Consider the following 20,985-nt stretch of genomic DNA (forward strand, 5'->3'; position numbering starts at 1 on the left):
CCCCCACTGAACCCCCACTTCCGTGCCCCCTCCCCCACGCTGCTGCCCCCCACTGAACCCCCACTTCCGTGCCCCCTCCCCCACGCTGCACCCCCCCACTGAACCCCCACTTCCGTGCCCCCTCCCCCACGCTGCACCCCCCCACTGAACCCCCACTTCCGTGCCCCCTCCCCCACGCTGCAGCCCCCCACTGAACCCCCACTCCCCGTGCCCCCCTCCCCACGCTGCACCCCCCACTGAACCCCCACTTCCGTGCCCCTCCCCCACGCTGCAGCCCCCCACTGAACCCCCACTTCCGTGCCCCCTCCCCCACGCTGCAGCCCCCCACTGAACCCCCACTTCCGTGCCCCCTCCCCCACGCTGCAGCCCCCCACTGAACCCCCACTTCCGTGCCCCCTCCCCCACGCTGCAGCCCCCCACTGAACCCCCACTTCCGTGCCCCTCCCTCACGCTGCTGCCCCCCACTGAACCCCCACTTCCGTGCCCCTCCCCCACGCTGCTGCCCCCCACTGAACCCCCACTTCCGTGCCCCCTCCCCCACGCTGCTGCCCCCCACTGAACCCCCACTTCCGTGCCCCCCTCCCCACAGCCCCCGTCGCTAGGCGAAGGGAGACACTTACTCCATTGCTGCAATTGTCCTTCACCAACCGCCGCCGCCGCCCGCCGCTCCCGGCCGCCGCGCACAGTCCCGCCGGGAACCGGGAAGGAGCATCCCCCGCCGGCCCCGCGGCCCACTCCGCTCCGCCGAGAAACACAGCGGCAGAACGGGGCCCGCGCCACAGGCTCGGGGGATGGAGCTGGCGCCGCTCTCCCAGGTACCGACCCGGCCCTGAAACTCCAACCCCCAGCATGCACCGCGACAGGGCCTCACGGAGCATGCGCCTACCCTCGGGTAACTTTCCAGCCTCGGCGGAGGGAGGTGACGTCCTTCGGGGCGACGGGCTGATGACGTCGCCCGCGCGCGGCGGGTCTGAGCGAGTCGGGGGAGCGTAGCAAGCGGTGGAGCAGGTCAGGGGACCCCCAATGCGGAGAGTGCCGGGCGCCGGCCTCCCCTCTCCCTGCGGGCGGGCGGGCGGTCCCCGGGGTCCTAGCGCGTCCCCTCGCCCCGGCCGCGGCCCGAGCCCGCCCGGGGCCTCGCGGCTGCTGCAGCTGGGTCCGCCCGAGCTGCCGCCAGGCCTCCCCGGCCGGCCGGGGGCTCCCGTGCCAGCCGCGCCTTCAGCCGGCGCCGGGTCCGCCCCTCCTGAGGAGAGGAGGAGGCCGCCGCCGAGGCCGCGCCGCCACTGCAGCTGGGAGCCCCGGGGCAGGAGCTGCGGCAGCCCAGCCGCTGGGAGTCCAGGCTTCTCGGGCTAGCTCTGCGCGGCGGCCGGGGGCTAGTCTCCCCGCCGGGCAGCCAGACTCTGGCCAGGCGGCCGCGAGCGAGCGAGCAATAAATCGCCGTGTGGCCGTTCCGGCTCGGGTTCTGGAGCCGGGGTGTGTGTGGGGGGGGGGCAGGGGTGTGTGTGTGTGTGGGGGGGGGGCAGGGGTGTGTGTGTGTGTGGGGGGGGGGCAGGGGTGTGTGTGTGTGTGGGGGGGGGGCAGGGGTGTGTGTGTGGGGGGGGGGGGCCGGGGTGTGTGTGTGTGGGGGGGGGGCAGGGGTGTGTGTGTGTGTGTGGGGGGGGCAGGTGTGTGTGTGTGTGTGGGGGGGGCAGGGGTGTGTGTGTGTGTGGGGGGGGCAGGGGGGTGTGTGTGTGTGGGGGGGGCAGGGGGGTGTGTGTGTGTGGGGGGGGGCGGGGGGGTGTGTGTGTGTGGGGGGGGGCAGGGGGGTGTGTGTGTGTGGGGGGGGGGGCAGGGGGGTGTGTGTGTGTGTGGGGGGGGCAGGGGTGTGTGTGTGTGTGGGGGGGGCAGGGGGGTGTGTGTGTGGGGGGGGGCAGGGGGGTGTGTGTGTGTGGGGGGGGCAGGGGGGTGTGTGTGTGGGGGGGGGGGCAGGGGTGTGTGTGTGGGGGGGGGGCAGGGGTGTGTGTGTGTGGGGGGGGGGCAGGGGTGTGTGTGTGTGTGGGGGGGGGCAGGGGTGTGTGTGTGTGGGGGGGGGGCAGGGGTGTGTGTGTGTGTGGGGGGGGCAGGGGTGTGTGTGTGCGCGGGGGTGGGTGTGCGCGGGGGGGGCACGGGGGTGGGTGCGTGCGCGGGGGGGGCAGGGGGGTGGGTGCGTGCGCGGGGGGTGTGGGGGGGGCAGGGGTGGGTGTGTGTGTGGGGGGGGCAGGGGTGGGTGTGTGTGGGGGGGGCAGGGGGGGTCGATCTAAGTGACGCAACTTCAGCTGCGTGAATAACGTACTTAGAGCGACTCACCGCGGTGTCTTCACCACAGCGAGTCGACGGCTGCCGCTCCCCTGTCGACTCCGCCTGCGCCTCTCGCGGAGCTGGAGTACAGGAGTCGGCGGGAGAGCGCTCCGGGGGGGAGGGGGAGGTCGATTTATCACGTCTAGACTAGAGGCGCTAAATCGATCCCCGCCCGCCGATCTGGCGGGTAGCGTAGACGTACCCTGACAGTGGTGTCTTCGCTGCGGTAAGTCGACGGCTGACGCTCTCCCGTCGACTCTGCCTGTGCCTCTCGCCCTGGTGGAGTACCGGAGTTGGCAGGAGAGCGTTTGGCGGTCGACCCCCGCTGGATCGATCGCTGCCTGTTGGTCATGCGGGTAATGTGGACAAGCCCTTAGGCAAGAATACTCCAAGGACTTGTGGCCACAGGAGTCCTGGTTGGGCAGTCCTTTTCTAGTTTTGCCTAGTGAACCTCAGGAGCTTCGTTGGGACTAGGCCGTGTGTCCCTAGCTGAGAGGAGGGAGCAGGGATGCTGAGCTGTAAGAGAGAGAGCGTGGTCATGTCCCACTAGGAGGCATACATGTGTGTGCAGGAGACATGTGCACACACAAAGCTAAATGAAGCAAAATAAATGTTTCTATAGGAGAATTCTAGCTTCCAAACTCAACATCTGCAGCACATGTTGGTTGGAGCTACTTCTATCAATTGAGGGTCTCAATATACACTACATGACTGGGGAGGGGACTGTTACATACTCTCTGATTTCTGTAGAGGGATGTGCGCTTGCTTTGCACTAGTGACTATTTTGGGGGGGCTGTATCTAGAATATGTCACTTGTTCTCCACCCTTGATGTGAATAACAAGCAAATTATGGCAAGTGGATTAAAAAAAATCAAGCTTTCTGCCCATCAGTGTATGTTCAGAGGTGTTATGGTGTTTGGGTCTGGAGGTAAGGGACAGAATCAGCCTTTCTGTTCAGACTGGAGGTAGAGGTATGGGAGGGGAGAACATTGTGTGTGAAAGGGGATTCTGAAGTGTAGCCATGTTGGTCCCAGGATATTAGAGAGACAAGATGTGTGAGATTAGGTAATATCTCTTACTGGACTAACTTGTTTCTGTAAAGGGGACTCTGGTAATACAGAAAAAAATCACTTAGCTATGCTATTTCCAGACTGACCATTTTGATAAGTTTTGGTCCATTTGTATAGTAGTTACAGTGAAGAGAGAAAAATAAGTTTTTTAGGTGACTTCTGAGAACATTAATTCAAAGTGAAACACAGTTAAAACAATTCCTGGCTGAAGTTCATTACAGTATATATGTCAACACAGCCGCTAAGATAATAGCGGTGAATGCTATATAAATAGATAGGTAGAAATTAAATGCCACAAGCATTAGTAGTCTACAAATGCTTGTCTACAGTCAGTCTTTGCACAAATTTAACTAAAGTGTGTGTGTGTGTGTGGGGCGGGGGGACCTTCTTAAATCGGTGCTGTCCCCTGAGTGTAGCGTTTCAGAAACATGTTATACTGATATAAACTCTGTGGAGGGTCTTCTGATGGATTCTTTCTTCCCATTTGTGTTGGGGAACCCTTTTTGTGCTGTGTTACGCTCACGTCCATAACCCTTATGCACGTGCATGAAGGTTCCAAATCCTTTTTCTTTACTGGGCTTTCCGCACCCCATAAAATGTGGGGTACCCTGCTTTTCATAAGATATCCTCTTAATTCCCATTATTTTCATTAGTATTTATGGCAACAAGTCCCCATGGCAACATGCGGTTGCTGCAGTATTTTCCCTGATGTCCCAATCAGGTGCCTTGCTGTTTAGATGGGTACATTGTGGCATATTTTCCTGAACATCACCCATTGGCACATTCTTTACAGTAATCTTGTAAGTTTACTGGTACAGGGTTATGTCAACCCTTCTTTAGGTCTAAAGCCTAATATGAGTAACCTACAGTTGTACAGGCCTCAGGCTGTAGATCTTGCATTAGCCTTACTTTGTTTATATACCTAATAGAGACTCATCACTCATAAATATGTCAGCCTTATACCCTATAATACTATTGTACTCACTCCTATACTTTTATCTACCTCTGTTTATCACACATTGATTACATACGAATTAACCACATCAGAAATAATTATATGAAATAATTGGCTACAGAGAACTGCAAAGAAATTAATGCTAGCAAAATGCCATCCTTTTGTCTTTCAAAGATGTTTTTGTTATAAACAGACTTGTGCATCTGCATTAAAAAGGTGGTGTCACATTTCCAGAGAAATTATAACAAGCCTTAATGAGATCAGACAGAAGATATTTTGAGTCGTGCATTATTTCTATGTAATATTTGAGAATATTGTTTTTGATTGGAAGCAGCACAACTTACTAGCAATAATATAACTTTCTGCGCATCATAGGCTGACTGAATTGTAGGATATATTTATTGCTTTTCATATTGATGATTACTGCTTGTTGCTTTCATCATGATCACAGAAGAGATTTGGACAAAAAAAAAATACCAGAGTTGCCTGTTAAAATAAAGGAAATTGTAATTACTAGTACTGGTGGTTGGACCAAAAGTTGAATGATTCTGATTAAATGGGCCTCTGCCTAAATCTTTTACTTACCCAACTTAATACTTATTTCCAACTAGAATAATTTTTGATTGCTGGCATTAAATCAATTGGCAATTTATTATGCTAAAGGCAGCTGTGTTTTACTTTTTTTTTTAACACAACTGAGTACTGTAAAGATCAGTTCCTCTTTCTGCATCAAAATAGTGAGAATTGTAAGATGAAACAGTAATAGTGTTTTTACTAAAAAGACAAATTTGTTGTTTGTAAAAGCACCTTGATGCAATAAGATTAATGTAAAAGGTCTCTTCTCCCAGGGATTTATGTACATATCAAGTACTTTTAGTGCTTGAGGGTAAAGCTACAGTTTTGTCATGGATGTCATAGTGGTCGTGGAAACTGAGTTTGAATAAAGTCCAGGAAATGCCACCAAACCAAGTGGCAGTGTGACCTAGTCCACTCATTCTTGGCATATTTGCCCCTCTATTTCTGGCCAACTTTCTGTGCATCAAAACTATGTGCTAGGGTGTAACACCAATCAAATTTGCCCCTCTGTCCCTCCATCTCTGGAGGGGTGGATGTGCAAAACCTGAATGGTGGTTCAAATGTGTAGGACAGGTACTGGGGGCTGGAACCACTGCTACAGGGTGAGTATGGGGTGGGCTCACTCTCCAATCCCCTCGTCGTCTTCTTTTTATGATCTATAACTATTTTTCTCAACCTCTGTCGTGAAATGTTTTAAAAATTGGCATGACAATCATAGCCCTACTCGTGTGAACTAGACTTATGGGAGAATAAGACCCTTGGTGTGATGAACTGCAATGCACTAGGGTAGAATCACACATTCAGACTTATTCTACCTCTTTATTAGTGATCTAGATCTAGAAGAGGAACCGAAAGGTCATTAATTAAATTTGCAGAAGATATAAAACTGGATGGTGGGCTGGCAGGACTGACTTGTGAAGGAGGTTCTTTATTGCTTTAGAACCTCATGTCATGGACCAGGGACTTATTGTGCTAGGCACTGTACAAACACACCAAAAGATGGTTCCTGCTGCAAAGAGCTTACAGTTTAGGACAAGGTGAATGCAGACAAGCAGACTGGGGAGCATAAAGAAACAAGTCAGGACTGGTTAGCATGCTAGGCAGTGGGCTCACCACGCCTGCTGCCCGATGGTTGTCATGAGTTTTGTAGGTATTCCAACAAAGAGGAGAATTAAGGAGAGATGTGAAAAGGGACCATGAAGTGGCTTTGAGGGTATTTATGTGGAGCTCATCCCATGTGTACAGCATGGTGAGAGAGAGCCTGAAGGTGCTTGTTTAACGTGTAACAAGTGGATGATGAAGGCTGCCTTCACTGGCAGGATGGAGGTGGGAGTTGAGATCTTGATAGCGTGTCAGAGAAGCTGTGAAAGGCCTTGGAAGTGAAAACATTGTATTTGATGAAATGGAGAACAGGGAGCCAGTGGAAGGATGCAGAGCGAAGGGAACATAACGCTTACAAACTTTTTCAGGTAAGCACCAGGGTAGGAGATAAATTATGTAGGGTGGTGTGAATGTTATAACTGGAAAAGGAACACGTTGACTGACTCTTCAGAAAAATGTGGAAACAGATCTAGTAGGCTGCGGAATGGTTTCTCAGTAGAAGTGTTGGAACTTGCATTGCTTGAATCTATATATTTTTTAAAAATAGTGACAGATGGTGGTGGGACAGGGTCTTGAAAATGTACAAGAAGACCCTGCATTGTCAAAGTCTAACTAGATGACTTCAATAATTCTGTGAAGAGCTCACTGAGTGATCCCTTGGGGCAGCACCCTGTGGGCTTGGAGTAGGTGATGCATCTTTCAGGTAGGGATATCGGCTAATAGGTGTTCAACTAACTAGGTTCATCTTTGAGGGCATCCGTGTGTTCCCACTAGTGGGAACTGCCTCCTGGCAAATGGGTGCACAGAGCCCTCTTGAAAGCGGCATCTCTTAGGAGTGCATGCATGAGCATCCTCTTGAAATTGAGCACTTGGATTGCAGAGCTCTGTATAAAAGATTGCACTCCTCCAACAGGACCTGTTCTTTTTTGCTGCCTTAAAGAACGGAAGGGACCCACTGCTGTGTCTGTAGTGAGGCACTTGTTTGAGTTTTAACCTCCCAAATCTATGGACAGCTTAGTTTCTCTAGTAAGGTTGTATAGTTTTAATACTTTCATAGACTCACTGAGTTTTTTCTAAATCTCCTGGGAGCCCTTGGGGTTTTTGGGCGCTGAAGCCACACCCTAAAAGAGAGTTCAGGAAGTATGCCTCATGCCTGATAAGTATCTGTTCTGAGCATCAGATTCTGGGATACATCGGGTACCTGGAGGAGGCACATTCTCTGGCCTAGTGTGCACTCTGCTGGCTTTTGCACCTTGGACCTGCCAAGAGCCCCATCTTTGGTGTTGAGCCTACCTTGCTTTGAGGTGCTGAGAGCAGAGGAACTTAGTTCTGCACTAAGACTGGAATGAACCTCGGGTGTTGAAGCCCACCCTCACAGAGCTCAAGAGGCAACTCCTGCCTTGGCTTTGGCACCTGCCTCTTCTAGAGGCTTCAGCATGGGATCTCCAAAGACTCCTGCAGTTGCAAGGCAAAGGCCCAGTCTGTGCTGTCTGCACCCACTGAAAAGCTGCACCATAGGCTCCAAGCATGATGGCACTTGACTCTCCCCAGGCTCCCTCTAAACCTACTCTGGAGAATCTTACCGCTTCCTCTGCCTTGTCTCCAGGCCCCAGCACTGACGTATTGGCACCAAGCTTGCTCCCAGACATTGATCCTAAAAGGAGGATAAGAGGAAGCATGCCAGCACCACAAAGTTGCCTAAGAAAGGAAGGGGAAGTGCTAAGACTCTTCACTCCTGTGGTGTGGGATCCCCTGGTGCCTCCCAGCAGTAGCACTGTTTGTTCTCACCCTGTCGGCGCCTGTGACAGAAGGGTTGTCCCTGATTGTGATTCCTCAGACCCCATCCCAGTCACCATTTGGCAGAACTAGGCCGTCTTCGCAGAGTCTGGCAAACCCATTACACATCTTCTGCTATCCCAGAATTCTCTCCCAGGCCTCCAGCAAGGGTTACCCCATTGTGGGATGAGAATAGATGGGTTGTAAGGGTCCTCTGTGTTGACTTCAGCTCCTGGGGCATTTGGCACCCATGCCAGCCCAACACTGTCTGGTGCCTGAAAAGAGCTGATGCCAGAGCCATTACAATTATTCATGTGGCCATATAGCTAGAGCATAGAGCATACATCTAATTGATGTAGCCAGATGTAAGTTATCTGTTCCAAACTTTGGGGGCTGCCCCATCAGCAATGGCCTTTGGATTGAGGCTTTGCCACAACCCACAGCTCTGATACTGGCATTGGGAGAGCACATCTGTAAACCGGCCAGTGGACGTGACACCATGATTCGTCAGCATTCTGGAAACCTTAGATGTTGACGATGTCCCTTGGAACATGGATGATTTCTCCTAACCAACGGTCTCCAGGGTTCCTTTCCGCCACCCAGAGAACCTGAGTCCTGTATTAATATTAACCCTAGCTGAAGAGACCTCCCTTAAACCTCTTATGTACTTATCTGACCTTGATAACAGCGTTCCTCATCAGCAAGAGGGCCATTTAGCCCCAGGCTCTAATGGCTGCTCCCTCCTATACAGCAGTGCATAAAGATAAAGGGATTCATACACTTCACCCTTGCCCTTGCTTTATGCCCAAAGTGGTGTCAATTTCCACATTGTGTGTGTGTATCTGAAATATATAAATCTACTCCTTCTTGGGTTCTTTCCCAGAACCTATTCTCATCCAGGTGAAATATCTCCATGCTGCAGATGTAAAAAGAGTCCTATGGTGTTTTTTTTTAAACCTGGAAAAGATAAAAGCTCTTTCAAGAGATTAATGGGCTATTTGTCACATTTGAGAAGAGATGCCAGGGAATACCAATCTTCACTCAGCAAAGTGGATAAAAATATCTGATTTTAAAAAATCAGATTTTTAAAATGTATTTAAAGGTTTATTTTTAAAAGTATTTAAAATTAAAGTTGAAATTGACAATCTGTTAATGCCTAAATTTACTATAATAAAATTTACATTAAATAAAAATATTAAGCTGTACATGTTTTAAAGAAAGACCACTGAACTGGAGGAAGTCACTGGCTAAGCAGCTGGAATCAGAGTTTGTTGAAGTGCATAACCAGCTTTTGACAGCAGTAGCCTCTTCTGTAGGCGTGGCGAGAATATTTCTTAATTTCAGTTTATTCAACTAATTCAGTTCAATGAATTTCCTCCTCCAATTTATAAATCAACACTAGGGCCACGTCTCCACTACTAAGTTGTTGGTTTTATGTAAGTCGACATCGAGTCTCTGATTTAAGCAAGTCGATCTTGTGGGTCCCGACTATGCTCATTGTGTCGTCGGAGTGCATCCACGCTAGCAGGGCTTGCATTGACACACAGAGTGCTGACCTGTGGGTAGCTATCCCACAGTGCATTTGGCCAAGTGGAATTTTGGGTTAGGCTTGCAGTACCTTACGGGACCAAAACATTTGCATGGGTGGTTATGGGAACATGGCATTAGCCTCCCACTTAGCTCCCTCCCTCCCTCCCTCCCTGAAATCAACGGCAAACAAACCAAGCCTTTTTTCATAAGCCTGGGTTACCTGCGCAGATGCCATAGCATGGACCCCTCTCAGCTGTACACTGTTGTGAGCATTACAAACACCTTGCACCTTATCCTGCAGTATTTACACAGCTGATTCAGGAGCCGCCGTGTGGAAGAATGTGATGCCATGCAAGTAGCCCTGCTGGAAGACATAGAGCGGAGCAATTCACATTTGCTGGCGACAGTCCTATGTCACCTTGACGCAGTTGAACGTCGCTTGTGGGCCCAGGAAACAAGCACTGACTCATGGGACTGCATCGTTATGCAGCTATGGGATGATGAGCAGTGGCTGCAGAATTTTCAGATGCATAAGATCGCTTTCCAGGAATCGTGTGAAGAGCTTTCCCCAGCCCTGAAGTGCAGGAATACTAAAATGAGAGCTGCTCTGACAGTGGAGAAGTGAGTGGTGATAGCTCTGTGGAAGCTTGCAGTGCTAGACTGCTACCAGTCAATGGGGAATCAGTTCGGAGTGGGTAAATCCGTTGTGGGATCTGTTATGATCCAAGTTTTCAGAGCAATCAACAGACTTCTGCTGAGAAGGGTAGTGACTCTGGGCAACGTGCAGGACATAGTGGATGGTTTTGCTGCAATGGGGTTTCCTAACTGCGGTGGGGCTATAGATGGAATGCATATCTCTATCTTGGCACCAGACTACCTTGCCAAAGATTACATAAACTGAAAGGGGTACTTCTCAATGGGGTTGCAAGCACTGGTGGATCACAGGGGCTGTTTCACCAACATCAACGAGTGATGGTCAGGAAAGATTCATGATGTGCACATCTTTAGGAACTCTGGTCTGTTCAGAAAGCTGCAAGCAGGTTCTTTCTTTCCAGACTGCAAAACAACCATTGGTGGTGATCAAATGGCAATCATGATCCTGGGAGACCCAGCCTACCCCTTGCTCCCATGGCTCATGAAGCCATACACTGGCAGCCTGGACAGCAGTAAGGACCATTCAACCATAGGCTGAGCAAGTGCAGAATGGTGGTAGAATGTGACATTTAAAAGGCTGCTGGCATTGTTTGCTTACTAGGTTAGACCTCAGTGAAAACAATATTCCCATTGTTATTGCTGCCTGCTGTGTACTCCATAATATCTGTGAAACAAAGGAAGAAAAGTTTCCGGGGGGGTGGGGGGTTGAGGCAGATTGCCTGGCAGCCAATTTTGAGCAGCCAGACACCAGGGCAATAAGAAGAGCACATTGAGGGGCTCCACGTGTCTGTGACGCTTTGAAAACCAGTTTCAGCAATGATCCACAGTAATGTGACACCTATCTGTGTTGTTCCTTACCAAGCTATCCTCTTCACTGCATTTTCTCCTATGTAAATTCCACTCCCACTAACCACGGTGTGCTGAATGAATAAAGAGCCTTTTCTCCTCAATCCGTTAAGTTTTATTATGCACACAAACACACAGAAACAGCAAAGAAAAGTGGGGCAAAAGGGTTGAAAACACTGTGGTAGGGGGAGAAACAAGGAAAGCTTGCTTACAATTGCACTGCAATAACAGTCAAACAAAGCACTAACAATCCTTGTACTCTCCCCTGGTGTTGAGTGCAAGGAATATTGGACTCTTTATCTCCCCGACCCCCCACCTCATAGGACGTTTGGACGAGGAGGATGTGGAATTTGGCAACGATGGCAGCAGGTTCAGCATAGGCTGCAGAGAGACTGTAGCATCCAGCTGCCTTTCTTGAACCTCCACCAGACGTCTCAACATGTCTGATTGCCGCCTCATAATCCACAGCATCTCTTCCTGCCTGGCACGCTTTTGTTCCCTGCATGTTCTCCTGTCCTCTCGGTCCATATCCAGTTTGTCAGACATTGTAATCCTCCATGCTCTGAGCTCTGTCTTATTCTTCTCAGAGGCGTGCATTAACTCATTGAACATGTCCTCCCGAGTCGTCTTTTCCGCCTTCTAATCTGGGAAAGTCTCTGCCCCAGTGTGGAGGATGCACCGACAGACAAGGTGTCAGCTACAAAGAATACAAAGGACAAGGGTAGCATTGACAGTGCATGCATTGTTTCTGGTGCAAGGTTAATTCTTTTTATGAAATAAATACCCCTCACTGCACTTCCCTGCAGGCCACAATGTAATCACAACCACTGGCTATTGCAAGAGTCGGTTTGCAGCTCCAGCCATGGTGCGTATGGGCACGAGGTCTTTGCTGCAGCTTCTGTGAACACATCCTTGGATCACTGGTTGGAATTTCAGAAAAGCCTCCTTTCCCCTAGCACCCTGAGGACAGGTACCAATGTAAAGCGCCCCCAAATAGTTTGATTTTTACAAAAGCGACACCAGCTTGTGGGGGGGAAGGGAGACAAAGAGGAAGCTTCTCCCCCCACCCCCTCCCTTTTTAAAAAAATCCTGGTTGCAATACACAGTGATGGTGGATTACTTGTTGAATTGTTTGCGGCTTAAGGGCTAGCATCCAAAACTTCCCTCCATTTCCCCTAGATGACCCTATGCGATATCACTCTCCTGAGGGTAACAGAGATGGAAAGGGAGCAGATGCTGTCTGGGTACAGACCTGGCCCTTATGCTGCAATGTTCTGTGCTGCAATGATGCCAGCAGAGTTAATACTGGAGTGGTGTGGGAAAGTGTCCTCCTGTGGTGGATGAAATAAGGAAGCCCTTCCCAGAAACCTGCTGCAAAGGATTGCAGAGACCCTCCATGAAAGCTTCCTAGAGATCGCCGTGGAGGATTCCAAGGCCATCCCTGTGCACATAAACCGTTTTTTTCTGAGAGCACCCTCTGCGTAGCTGGAGTGGCCACAGATACCCACTACACCTACTTTTTTGTTCAGATTAAACTTAAAAAATAACAGCATGTAACCCTACAGTTTGACTGGAAATGTGCATTCCCCAGAGGTGCCTTCCCCTGCATCATGGTCCCCCAGCAATTGGTCCCCTGAAGGGATGGGCTCCAGGGTTAAAAATGGTTCTTGGTTTTTGGGGAGAATGGATCCTGTGCTTGCCTGCCTTGCATTCTCCTCCTCCTCCTCTTCCTTCTCATTGTTGCTCGATGCCACCTGGGGCTCCTGGGAGGTATCCATGCAGAGTTTTGGGGTAGTGTGATGTTGTCGCTGAGAATCTCATGCAGCTCCTCATCAAAGCGGCATGTCTGTGGGGCAGAACCAGAATGACTGTCTGCCTCCCTTGTCTTATGGTACGCTTGCCAGAGCTCCTTTATTTTAACGCGGCACTGCTGTGGGTCCTTGGTGTAGCCCTTCTCCCCATACCCCCCACGATTTTGGCATAGATGTCAGTGTTTCTTCTGCTAGATTGGAGCTCTGCCTGCACAGACTCTTCTCCCCATACAGCAATAAGATCCACCACCTCCTGTGTACTCCATGTTGGAGTGCGTTTGCGGCCTTGAGTCTCTCTGATCAGCTGTACTGATGAGCTCTCCACACTGGTCAAACAGGAAATGAAAATTCAAAAGTTCCCGGGGCTTTAACAGGGGAGTGGCTGTTTCCTGTGTACCTAGCTGACATACAGTGGAGTTGAAAGTGCTCTCCAAAGCAGTTACAGCGGAGCACTGTGTGACACCTCCTGGAGGCCAATTCATTCAAATTACACAACGCAGTGTCTACACTATCCCATGTCGAATCAAGCACAACGCCTCTCGCGGAGATTGAGTACAGAAGTCGACTTTACAGGCCACTTAGGTCAGCAGAAGGGACTTGGTAGTGTAGACACATACGTTATTAAATCGACCTAACATGGCTTATATTGACCTAACTTTGTAGCGTAGACCAGGCCTAGGTGCGAGAGGATGGGACATACTAATTCTACAATCTTGAAGAATCTGGTAACCAGAAACAATAAATTCAATTCGCTAACCACAGATAATACTTCCATTGTTTAATTAATCATTAGTTTTAAAGGCAAAGCATGTTTTGTTAAACATTTACTGATGTATCCAGCACATTTAAAGTAACTTTATTTAACTAATTAAAGAAAAGTATGAGACTGTTTTTGTGTGATTGAATTTCCATCCAAATAGTGACAAAAATCATGAATAAAAAACCATCTAGTAAAGAAGAAATGCATAATTCACCATTTTCTAACATAATAAAAATCTAAAAATTAAAAATCTGAATAAATATAAATTGTTATATAATTGCTTAAATAAATATATATAGATATAGTGCATCCTCCTGATTAGCAAAAAGAATGTCCAAATTTAGCTGTAAAGGCTAATTTAATTGCAAATCAACATCTTTACCAACCAGTGAGAATCGGCCTTTCTTTAGAAAAATAAAAAGTACAAAAGCAAACTAAGATTAAAATAAATTATTTAACTCAGTTTCCTGCTTGGTGATTATATCATGATTAAATTGCTTTGATTTAAATCAATCCATCCTGCCACACAGAGATCATCTAATTGGATTAAGGTCTGTATAAAACTATTTCAACATAGTGAGGGTACCAGGACTAGCAAGGGTTGAGGACCATTCGACTGGAACCCTGGTGGCTTCTGTGGCATGTACATCCCAGTAGGGAAAATCTGTAGAGCTGCAACTTGAAGGCCAGTATGTATTTTTCACCAGGCACTACTCCATGTTTTTAGCATGGCACTCCAGTGCTCAATTTGGGAGAGCGGTGTTGCAGTTTGTATTTTGCTAAGAGCTCCTCATCCACCTGGGCAATACCGCTCACTAATCTCCCACAAGTGGGAATGTACTGAGCAGGGTGGATTTGATTCAAATCACGAGTCAGGAAGACTCAATTTAGTCATGGATTTCTACATAAAAGTGCATTCTTGTTGGTTGTTATAACCTTAATACATATTCTTCACAACTCAGAGATAGATGTAGGTTTCATTTTTAGAAGGTACACACTATATATATTTTTAAGTGATTTATTTTGAAAACTTTTCAGATTAGTTTTACAGCTATATCAGAAGATGAATGATTGTTTGTTTGGTTATTTCATTTACCAAAGGTAATTGAAGCAGTTCACCTCCCAATGACTTCATAAATATCTATCTCCAATTCAACAGGTTAATCATTAATATTTGGAGGATTTTCTTGCCATGCTGTATTAGGAAGAGAACATCACCAGACAGACATTTAAATTGTTTTATTTAACTAAAACAACAACGTTATGTATTCTGGATTTTTTTCTACAACAGCAAACATAAAATATTTTAACAAAACAAGCATCTGAATTTTTGAATTTAGTTAAACATTCAAGTTTTTTAAAATCAGGTTTGTTTTTGTTAAAATTGTTTAACTAAAATAGTTAAATGAAATATTAAAAAAAACAACAACAAAAATTAAATCGACTATGTCAGCCAGGTCAACATGAGAAACTTAAAATATTGGCGTCTGCAGCTAACTCAGTCATCTTCACTTTCATTTTCTTGTTTGTTCATAATCTGGAAAAGAAAAACAAGCTTTCCTGCTTTTTCAGGTCCCAAACGATTTCTCAATTTGGATTGAATTAGTCCAAAGGAAGAAAATATTCTTTCTACACCGGCAGAAGAAGCTACTGCTGTTAAAAGTGAGATTATCACTTCAACAGTCTCTGAATCCAAGTGCTTAAGTGACTTCCACCAGTTCATTGGTGTGACTTTCTTTAAAACGTTATCAGCAAACATATATTTCTTGAATGGTTCTTATTCCCAAACTGCGTCTCTTTTATGGCCTGCTGCCATTATAGGTTTTCCCTTCTAGTGAGAGAATGGTATGGTAGATCTCAAATCAATGAAGGCTACACTCAAAGACCTCAAGATTTCTGGAATATGCTGCTCAAACAGTTTCACTTTTGTTTCAACTGTCTGTCCCTCCCTTCTCACATTTATCTCCAGACTTCTTCTCCTTGTCCAGATCTATTCTGCCCCCAACAATCTTCTGTTTATTGATCTTTTTGAAACTTTGCACTTTTAGAAAGATGTAAGGGATTGACTCTGTGTACACAAATTTGCAGAGGGACAATCGGGTTGAGGTCTGTTATTTATTAGCTCGATATATTGTTTGTTTGTTTATTTAAAAACATTTTTGCTGTTAACAAGCATGTTATCTCTGGATACACAAATCCACAGTTTGAGAACTGCAAAACTAAGCCTCTCTGATGGTATCTTCTAGACTGAGCACTGAGTCCCATTGGGTAGATAGAAGGATTAATCTAAATCTATACAGAAGCCCCTGCAACCCCTTAAGATTGGGTCCTGCCCCTCTGCCATGTACATTAGAGACTGTCCAGTTTAGCCAATGTACATGGCAGAGGGCCATTGCTGGCACATATCACATTGGTAGATGTGCAGGTGAATGAGCCCCTGATGGCGTGGCTAATGTGATTAGGGCCTATGATGGTGTCACTTGAATAAATATGTGGAGAGAGTTGGCATCGGGCTTTGTTGCAAGGATAGGTTCCTGGGTTAGTGTTTTTGGTGTGTGGTTGCTGGAGGGTATTTGCTTCAGGTTGTGATGCTGTCTGTAAGCAAGGACTGGTCTGTCTCCCAAGATCTGTGAGAGTGAGGGATCGTTTTTCAGGATAGGTTGTAGATCTTTGATGGTGCACTGGAGAGGTTTTAGTTGGGGGCTGAAGGTGATGGCTAGTGGCGTTCTGTTATTTTCTTTGTTGGGCCTGTCCTTTAGTAGGTGACTTCTGGGTACTCCTCTTCTGGCTCTGTCAATCTGTCAAAACAGAGCCAAACCAGACAGTCTCTACGCAAAAGAATAAATGGACACAAGTCTAACATCAGGAATCATAACATTCAAACATTCAAAAACTGGTAGGAGAACACTTCAGCCTCTCTGGTCACTCAGTAACAGACTTAAAGGTCGCAATTTTGCAACAGAAAAGCTTCAAAAACAGACTCCAATGAGAAACTGCTGAGCTTGAATTAATATGCAAACTAGATACCATTAACTTGGGTTTGAATAGGGACTGGGAGTGGCTGGGTCATTACACATATTGAATCTATTTCCCCATGTTAAGTATCCTCACACCTTCTTGTCAACTGTCTAAATGGGCTATCTTGATTATCACTACAAAAGTGTTTTTTTTCTCCTGCTGATAATAGCTCATCTTAATTAATTAGCCTCTTACAGTTGGTATGGCTACCTCAACCTTTTCATGTTCTCTGTGCGTGTGTATGTGTATATATCTCCTTACTATATGTTCTATTCTATGCATCCGATGAAGTGAGCTGTAGCCCACAAAAGCTTATGCTCAAATAAATTTGTTAGTCTCTAAGGTGCCACAAGTACTCCTTTATCTCCTGTCACTTCCTCATTTACCAGATCTATCTTATCTTCTTTCTCCTTGCCCAGGCTCTCCCTCTTTCCTGTTGTTAATCTTCCTTCATCTCAATACTGGCCTGCCATTCATCTACCACTCGCAATCGTGTTGCCCTCTCTGGTGGCCAAGTGGAGGGGAAGCTGTTGAGGCTCTTGGGTGCTGAGCTGTGTGCATTTGTTGTGTTGCCTCTGGTCTCTGCTACAGAACTCAAGAGGAAGCTGTTAATGTCTCTTAGTAAATACTAACCCTGTTAGTTCTTTTTTTCTGTTTATTTGATTCATTTATATATTAACTATTCTTTACAATCTTTATCTTCAACAAAGAGTGTGTCTGAATTCTAAGGTGCAGAACACTGGTCCTATGCGGGAATGTTATCCATCATGCCTTATTTTAACAATCTCTGGCATCCTAATGTCTATAAAACTCCAAATATTCTTGGAAACAATCTCCTTAACATAGACACATACGTACATATAGGGCGCATATATAATGCTTACATAAGCATATATAGACTTGAGAAAGTAATAAGGGATGGTTGTTACAGCAGATGTTTTCTGTTGGGGACTCAGTAGGGAAGAATGATTGTTGGGTAAGAAAGACCCACTGAGAGAGATTCTCTTGAAGAATTGTTAGTCTTCTGAGCTGTGAATAGTCAAGCCTTCACACATAAACCAGGTAAACTGAGAATGTATAGAAATGACATCAGAACATATGTTTCTGGGGAATATTCTTGGCAAAAAAGGTTTCTTTGTCTACCACCCTATATAATGATATTGGTATGGGAACTTCACTGGGGGAGTGAAGGTTGCGCCTCCCTCCAGATACGGTGAGACAGAGCCAGCTCTTGATAGGGTAATAACGTATCTCTTTCTGTATAGTGCTGGACTAATCTCTGATTGATAATCTTAGATTAAATAATTCCAGTTGAGCCCGTTGTTTAACAATCTTGAGTCATTAACTTAGACATGCAACAAAGCAATGAGTTGAACTGGAACTGCTGGAGACAGCACGGTGGGCAGTGTAACCGCACCGAGAGCTGGCAAGACCAGCGTTGTGTGTTGCTGCGCCACAAGTTCCTCTTCAACACAACTTGGTGGGGTGGGAACATTCAGGACCAATCCTCACAGCAGAAGCAACCTGCTCTCATCAGAACAGTGTTCCTACTCTCTGCAAAGGGAGTTTTCAAACCATGAATTATGCGAACTGCATGTAACTCTCTGAGTAAGAAGGCTGGCTAAAGAACAGAACTGTGCATCACTAGATTAAGTGTTAAACAAACAAACAAATCCCTACGGTTGCTTGGTATGTTAGCACCATAGCTGTTAATGGCTGAATTATTTTAGTGGAAAAATACACTGAAGTCATTTCATCCTAAATTAGTTGTTGCTGTCATAATGTGCAAAAGACTTTACTGAACTCTCTCTCAGGAGGATATTTCGAGATTTTCTTCTTTCATGTATTTTTATACATTTGTGTATACGTGTAACAGATGGTGAAACTCTGATGAAGAACTCTTGCATTTACCTAGGTCACGTACATTTCCTTCCCTGTGGACAGATTGCTTGAGCCTAAAGTGATCAGCTAAAATGAAGACCCTGGGGGACTAAAAATGATAAAACAGCAATAATAGCTCTCATTCGTATACCGACTGTTCACTAACTGCCTTTTTTCCCCCTTAAATTTTACAGAACAAAAGTAACAGAAATGCAGGAGAATTAATCATATAGAATTGAAAATGATTTCTCCACATCATAAACTTCCCCAGTGGATGTCTGCACAGAGTAAAGACAATTCTGTGGGTGACAAAAAGGTAGGATCTGATTTGAAAATCTAGTTGTGCTACATTACACAGATGGCTTGGACTAACGTTCAATTTTATTACATTTTCAGCTCGCACCATTGTTCCAGTATTCACTGTTAACATATTTATAGCTTGTCTGTAGATTAATTGTATCTATGTGGTACATTTTTGATCCATTTTGCCCTACATAATTTTTCATTTGACAGAATAACAATCTTAATATAAATTTCACCATGTAATATGTTAGTACCGGTTAGTAAATAGTAATACTTTTAGTTTTTCCTTGTTCTATATTTGATTCATTTATATATATTAACTATTCTTTAGAATCTGTATCTTCAACAAAGAGTATGTCTGAATTCTAAAGTCCAGAACACTGGTCCTTGACCAGTAAGTTACCCTATTTAGGAATGTATTTAATAACTCTAGGGTGCCTTCATGTCTATAAAACTCTAGATATTCTTGGAAATCATCTCCTTAACACATACATATACACACACACACACACACACACACACACACACATACATATATATATATATATATATATAAATAAAATTAAAATAAAATGCTGACATAAGCATATATAGACTTGGGAAACTAATAAGAGATTATTGTCATAGCAGATGTTTTCTGTTGGGGGAATCAATACGGAAGAATGATTGTGGGGTAAGAAAGATGCACTGAGAGATATTAACTTGAAGAATTGTTAGTGCCCTCAGCGGTAAATAATTATGCTTTGACACAAGAGTCAGGTAAACTGAGAATGTATAGAAATGACATCACAACATATGTTTCTGGGAGAATATTCTTGGAAACTGATTCTTTGTCTGAAATCCTATATAATGATAGTGATATGAAAACTTTGGGGGCGGGGAAATGAAAACTGCATGTCCCTTCCAGATGCAGGTAAGATACATGTACAGCTCTTAGTCTGACAACAAAGGGTAGTAATGTATTTATTTCTGTCTTCTGTATAGTGCTATACTTATCTCTGATTAATAATCTTAGATGAAATCATTTAAATTGAGCCTCTTATTTCAACAATATCAAGTCGTTAACACAGACACGCAACAAATATAATCCGCTCTGTCTGTCTATCAGTGACTAAACAGCAACATGGCATGAGGATTAAATTAATTAATAGCAGTCAAGACAGGAGTGTTACTGTGTATAAAACACTGAGTAGTACATTACATAGCTGATTGTCTGAGTTTGCTATACTCTAGTGCTATGGAGTAACAGCAGTTGCTCCACAGTTAAAGTTGCAGCTGACTCTTCTTTATAATCATGATTATGACCTCCTTTTAAAAACCAGAAAAACTGTTATAACATTATATCAACCTCAAAATTCATTGAGAAGAGACTAGGTTAAATTAGGGTATTACTACCAAATCTGAAGTGATTTGTAGAAGGGATTCCAGAATAGGATGTCCTATAAATAGGTGTTCAGAGTTGATAGTCTAACTTTGCCACTTCATAGCACATAAACTGAGTGGCCTGTATCACACCCCAAAAATTCCAAACAAAGAAGATGGGAGATAGAGAAAACATAGTGGTTGAGACTTAGCTCTCAGCACCTACATTTTGTTAATTTGAAGTATAATTTCAAAAATTGATTGGGATTACCAGCTCTGGCATGCTTATCATAGGATGTCAAATTGCGGCTGGAGACCTGAGTCCTCTTTTTAAAAACAAACAGGTACATTTCTAGCCTTGCTCTTTAGAGAAGAGAACTCAGGGGCAACCCAAGGTGGGAAGGAGAATGCTTCCATCAAATGTCTTGCAAGAGGGACCAAATCAGCCTGCTAAGATTTGTGTGAGAATCTCCCGTCCGGCAAATCTGAGGAGCTCCATAGGAAGTGGGGGCAATTTTCCCCTTCCCTCCCAAGCCCAGATCTTTCTCTGTCCTCCCTTCCTGCATACCTCCTTAGGTCCTCTGTCATTTGCATCAGCAGGAGTTGGTAGAGTATTTTGACTGCAGAGGCTAAAGTTATGTAGATCTGCTCTTGGCATCAGCTGGCCCAAACGGTTCCTCTTAAGTTGCTGCTTAAACTATCATACTGAATAGGTTTACCTTCTTCAGTTACAAGATACTACTCCTGGGGGGATTCTGCACCAAAAAATTCAAAATTCTGCATATTTTATGTATCAAAATAATGCAGTGTAATCACACCAGTTTCAATAGTTTTGGTAATTTATTTAAACTACAACACAGGAAAAAGTCACAATAACTATTCAGCATTTCTTAAGACATGAAAGTTAAGTTACAAACACTTGGTAACTAATACCCTGCATTCCAGTTATAATCCTGATTTTCATTTAAATTACATTACAGAATACCAAACCGGTGCGGGGGGAAGAGTAGAATGTCATTTTAAATTGCT

At 45.7% G+C, this 20,985-nt stretch overlaps 2 protein-coding genes across 10 annotated transcripts in view; one reads left to right on the forward strand and one right to left on the reverse strand.

Moving 5' to 3' along the window:
* Window positions 1–985, reverse strand: part of PURG (purine rich element binding protein G) — a 40,500-nt gene extending 39,515 nt beyond the window's left edge. For all 3 annotated transcript variants that reach the window (XR_006290124.1, XR_006290125.1, XM_037896632.2), the window contains exon 1: window positions 621–985. The gene's annotated coding sequence lies outside the window, so the exon portion shown is untranslated. The remainder of the gene's footprint in view (window positions 1–620) is intronic.
* Window positions 876–20,985, forward strand: part of WRN (WRN RecQ like helicase) — a 110,557-nt gene continuing 90,447 nt past the window's right edge. For 5 of the 7 annotated variants that reach the window (XM_037896635.2, XM_037896634.2, XM_043544441.1 and 2 more), the window contains exons 1-2: window positions 901–1,008; window positions 18,486–18,607. In XM_037896635.2, coding sequence (XP_037752563.1) covers window positions 18,533–18,607 — 75 coding nt within the window. In that variant the 5' untranslated portion in view covers window positions 901–1,008; window positions 18,486–18,532. Of the gene's footprint in view, window positions 1,009–18,485; window positions 18,608–20,985 lie in introns of those variants that run through there. The other 2 variants (XM_037896633.2, XM_043544440.1) reach the window with 2 other exon arrangements.

The sequence above is a fragment of the Chelonia mydas genome, chromosome 4 (assembly GCF_015237465.2).
Source record: "Chelonia mydas isolate rCheMyd1 chromosome 4, rCheMyd1.pri.v2, whole genome shotgun sequence".
Classification (NCBI taxonomy): Eukaryota; Metazoa; Chordata; order Testudines; family Cheloniidae; genus Chelonia; species Chelonia mydas.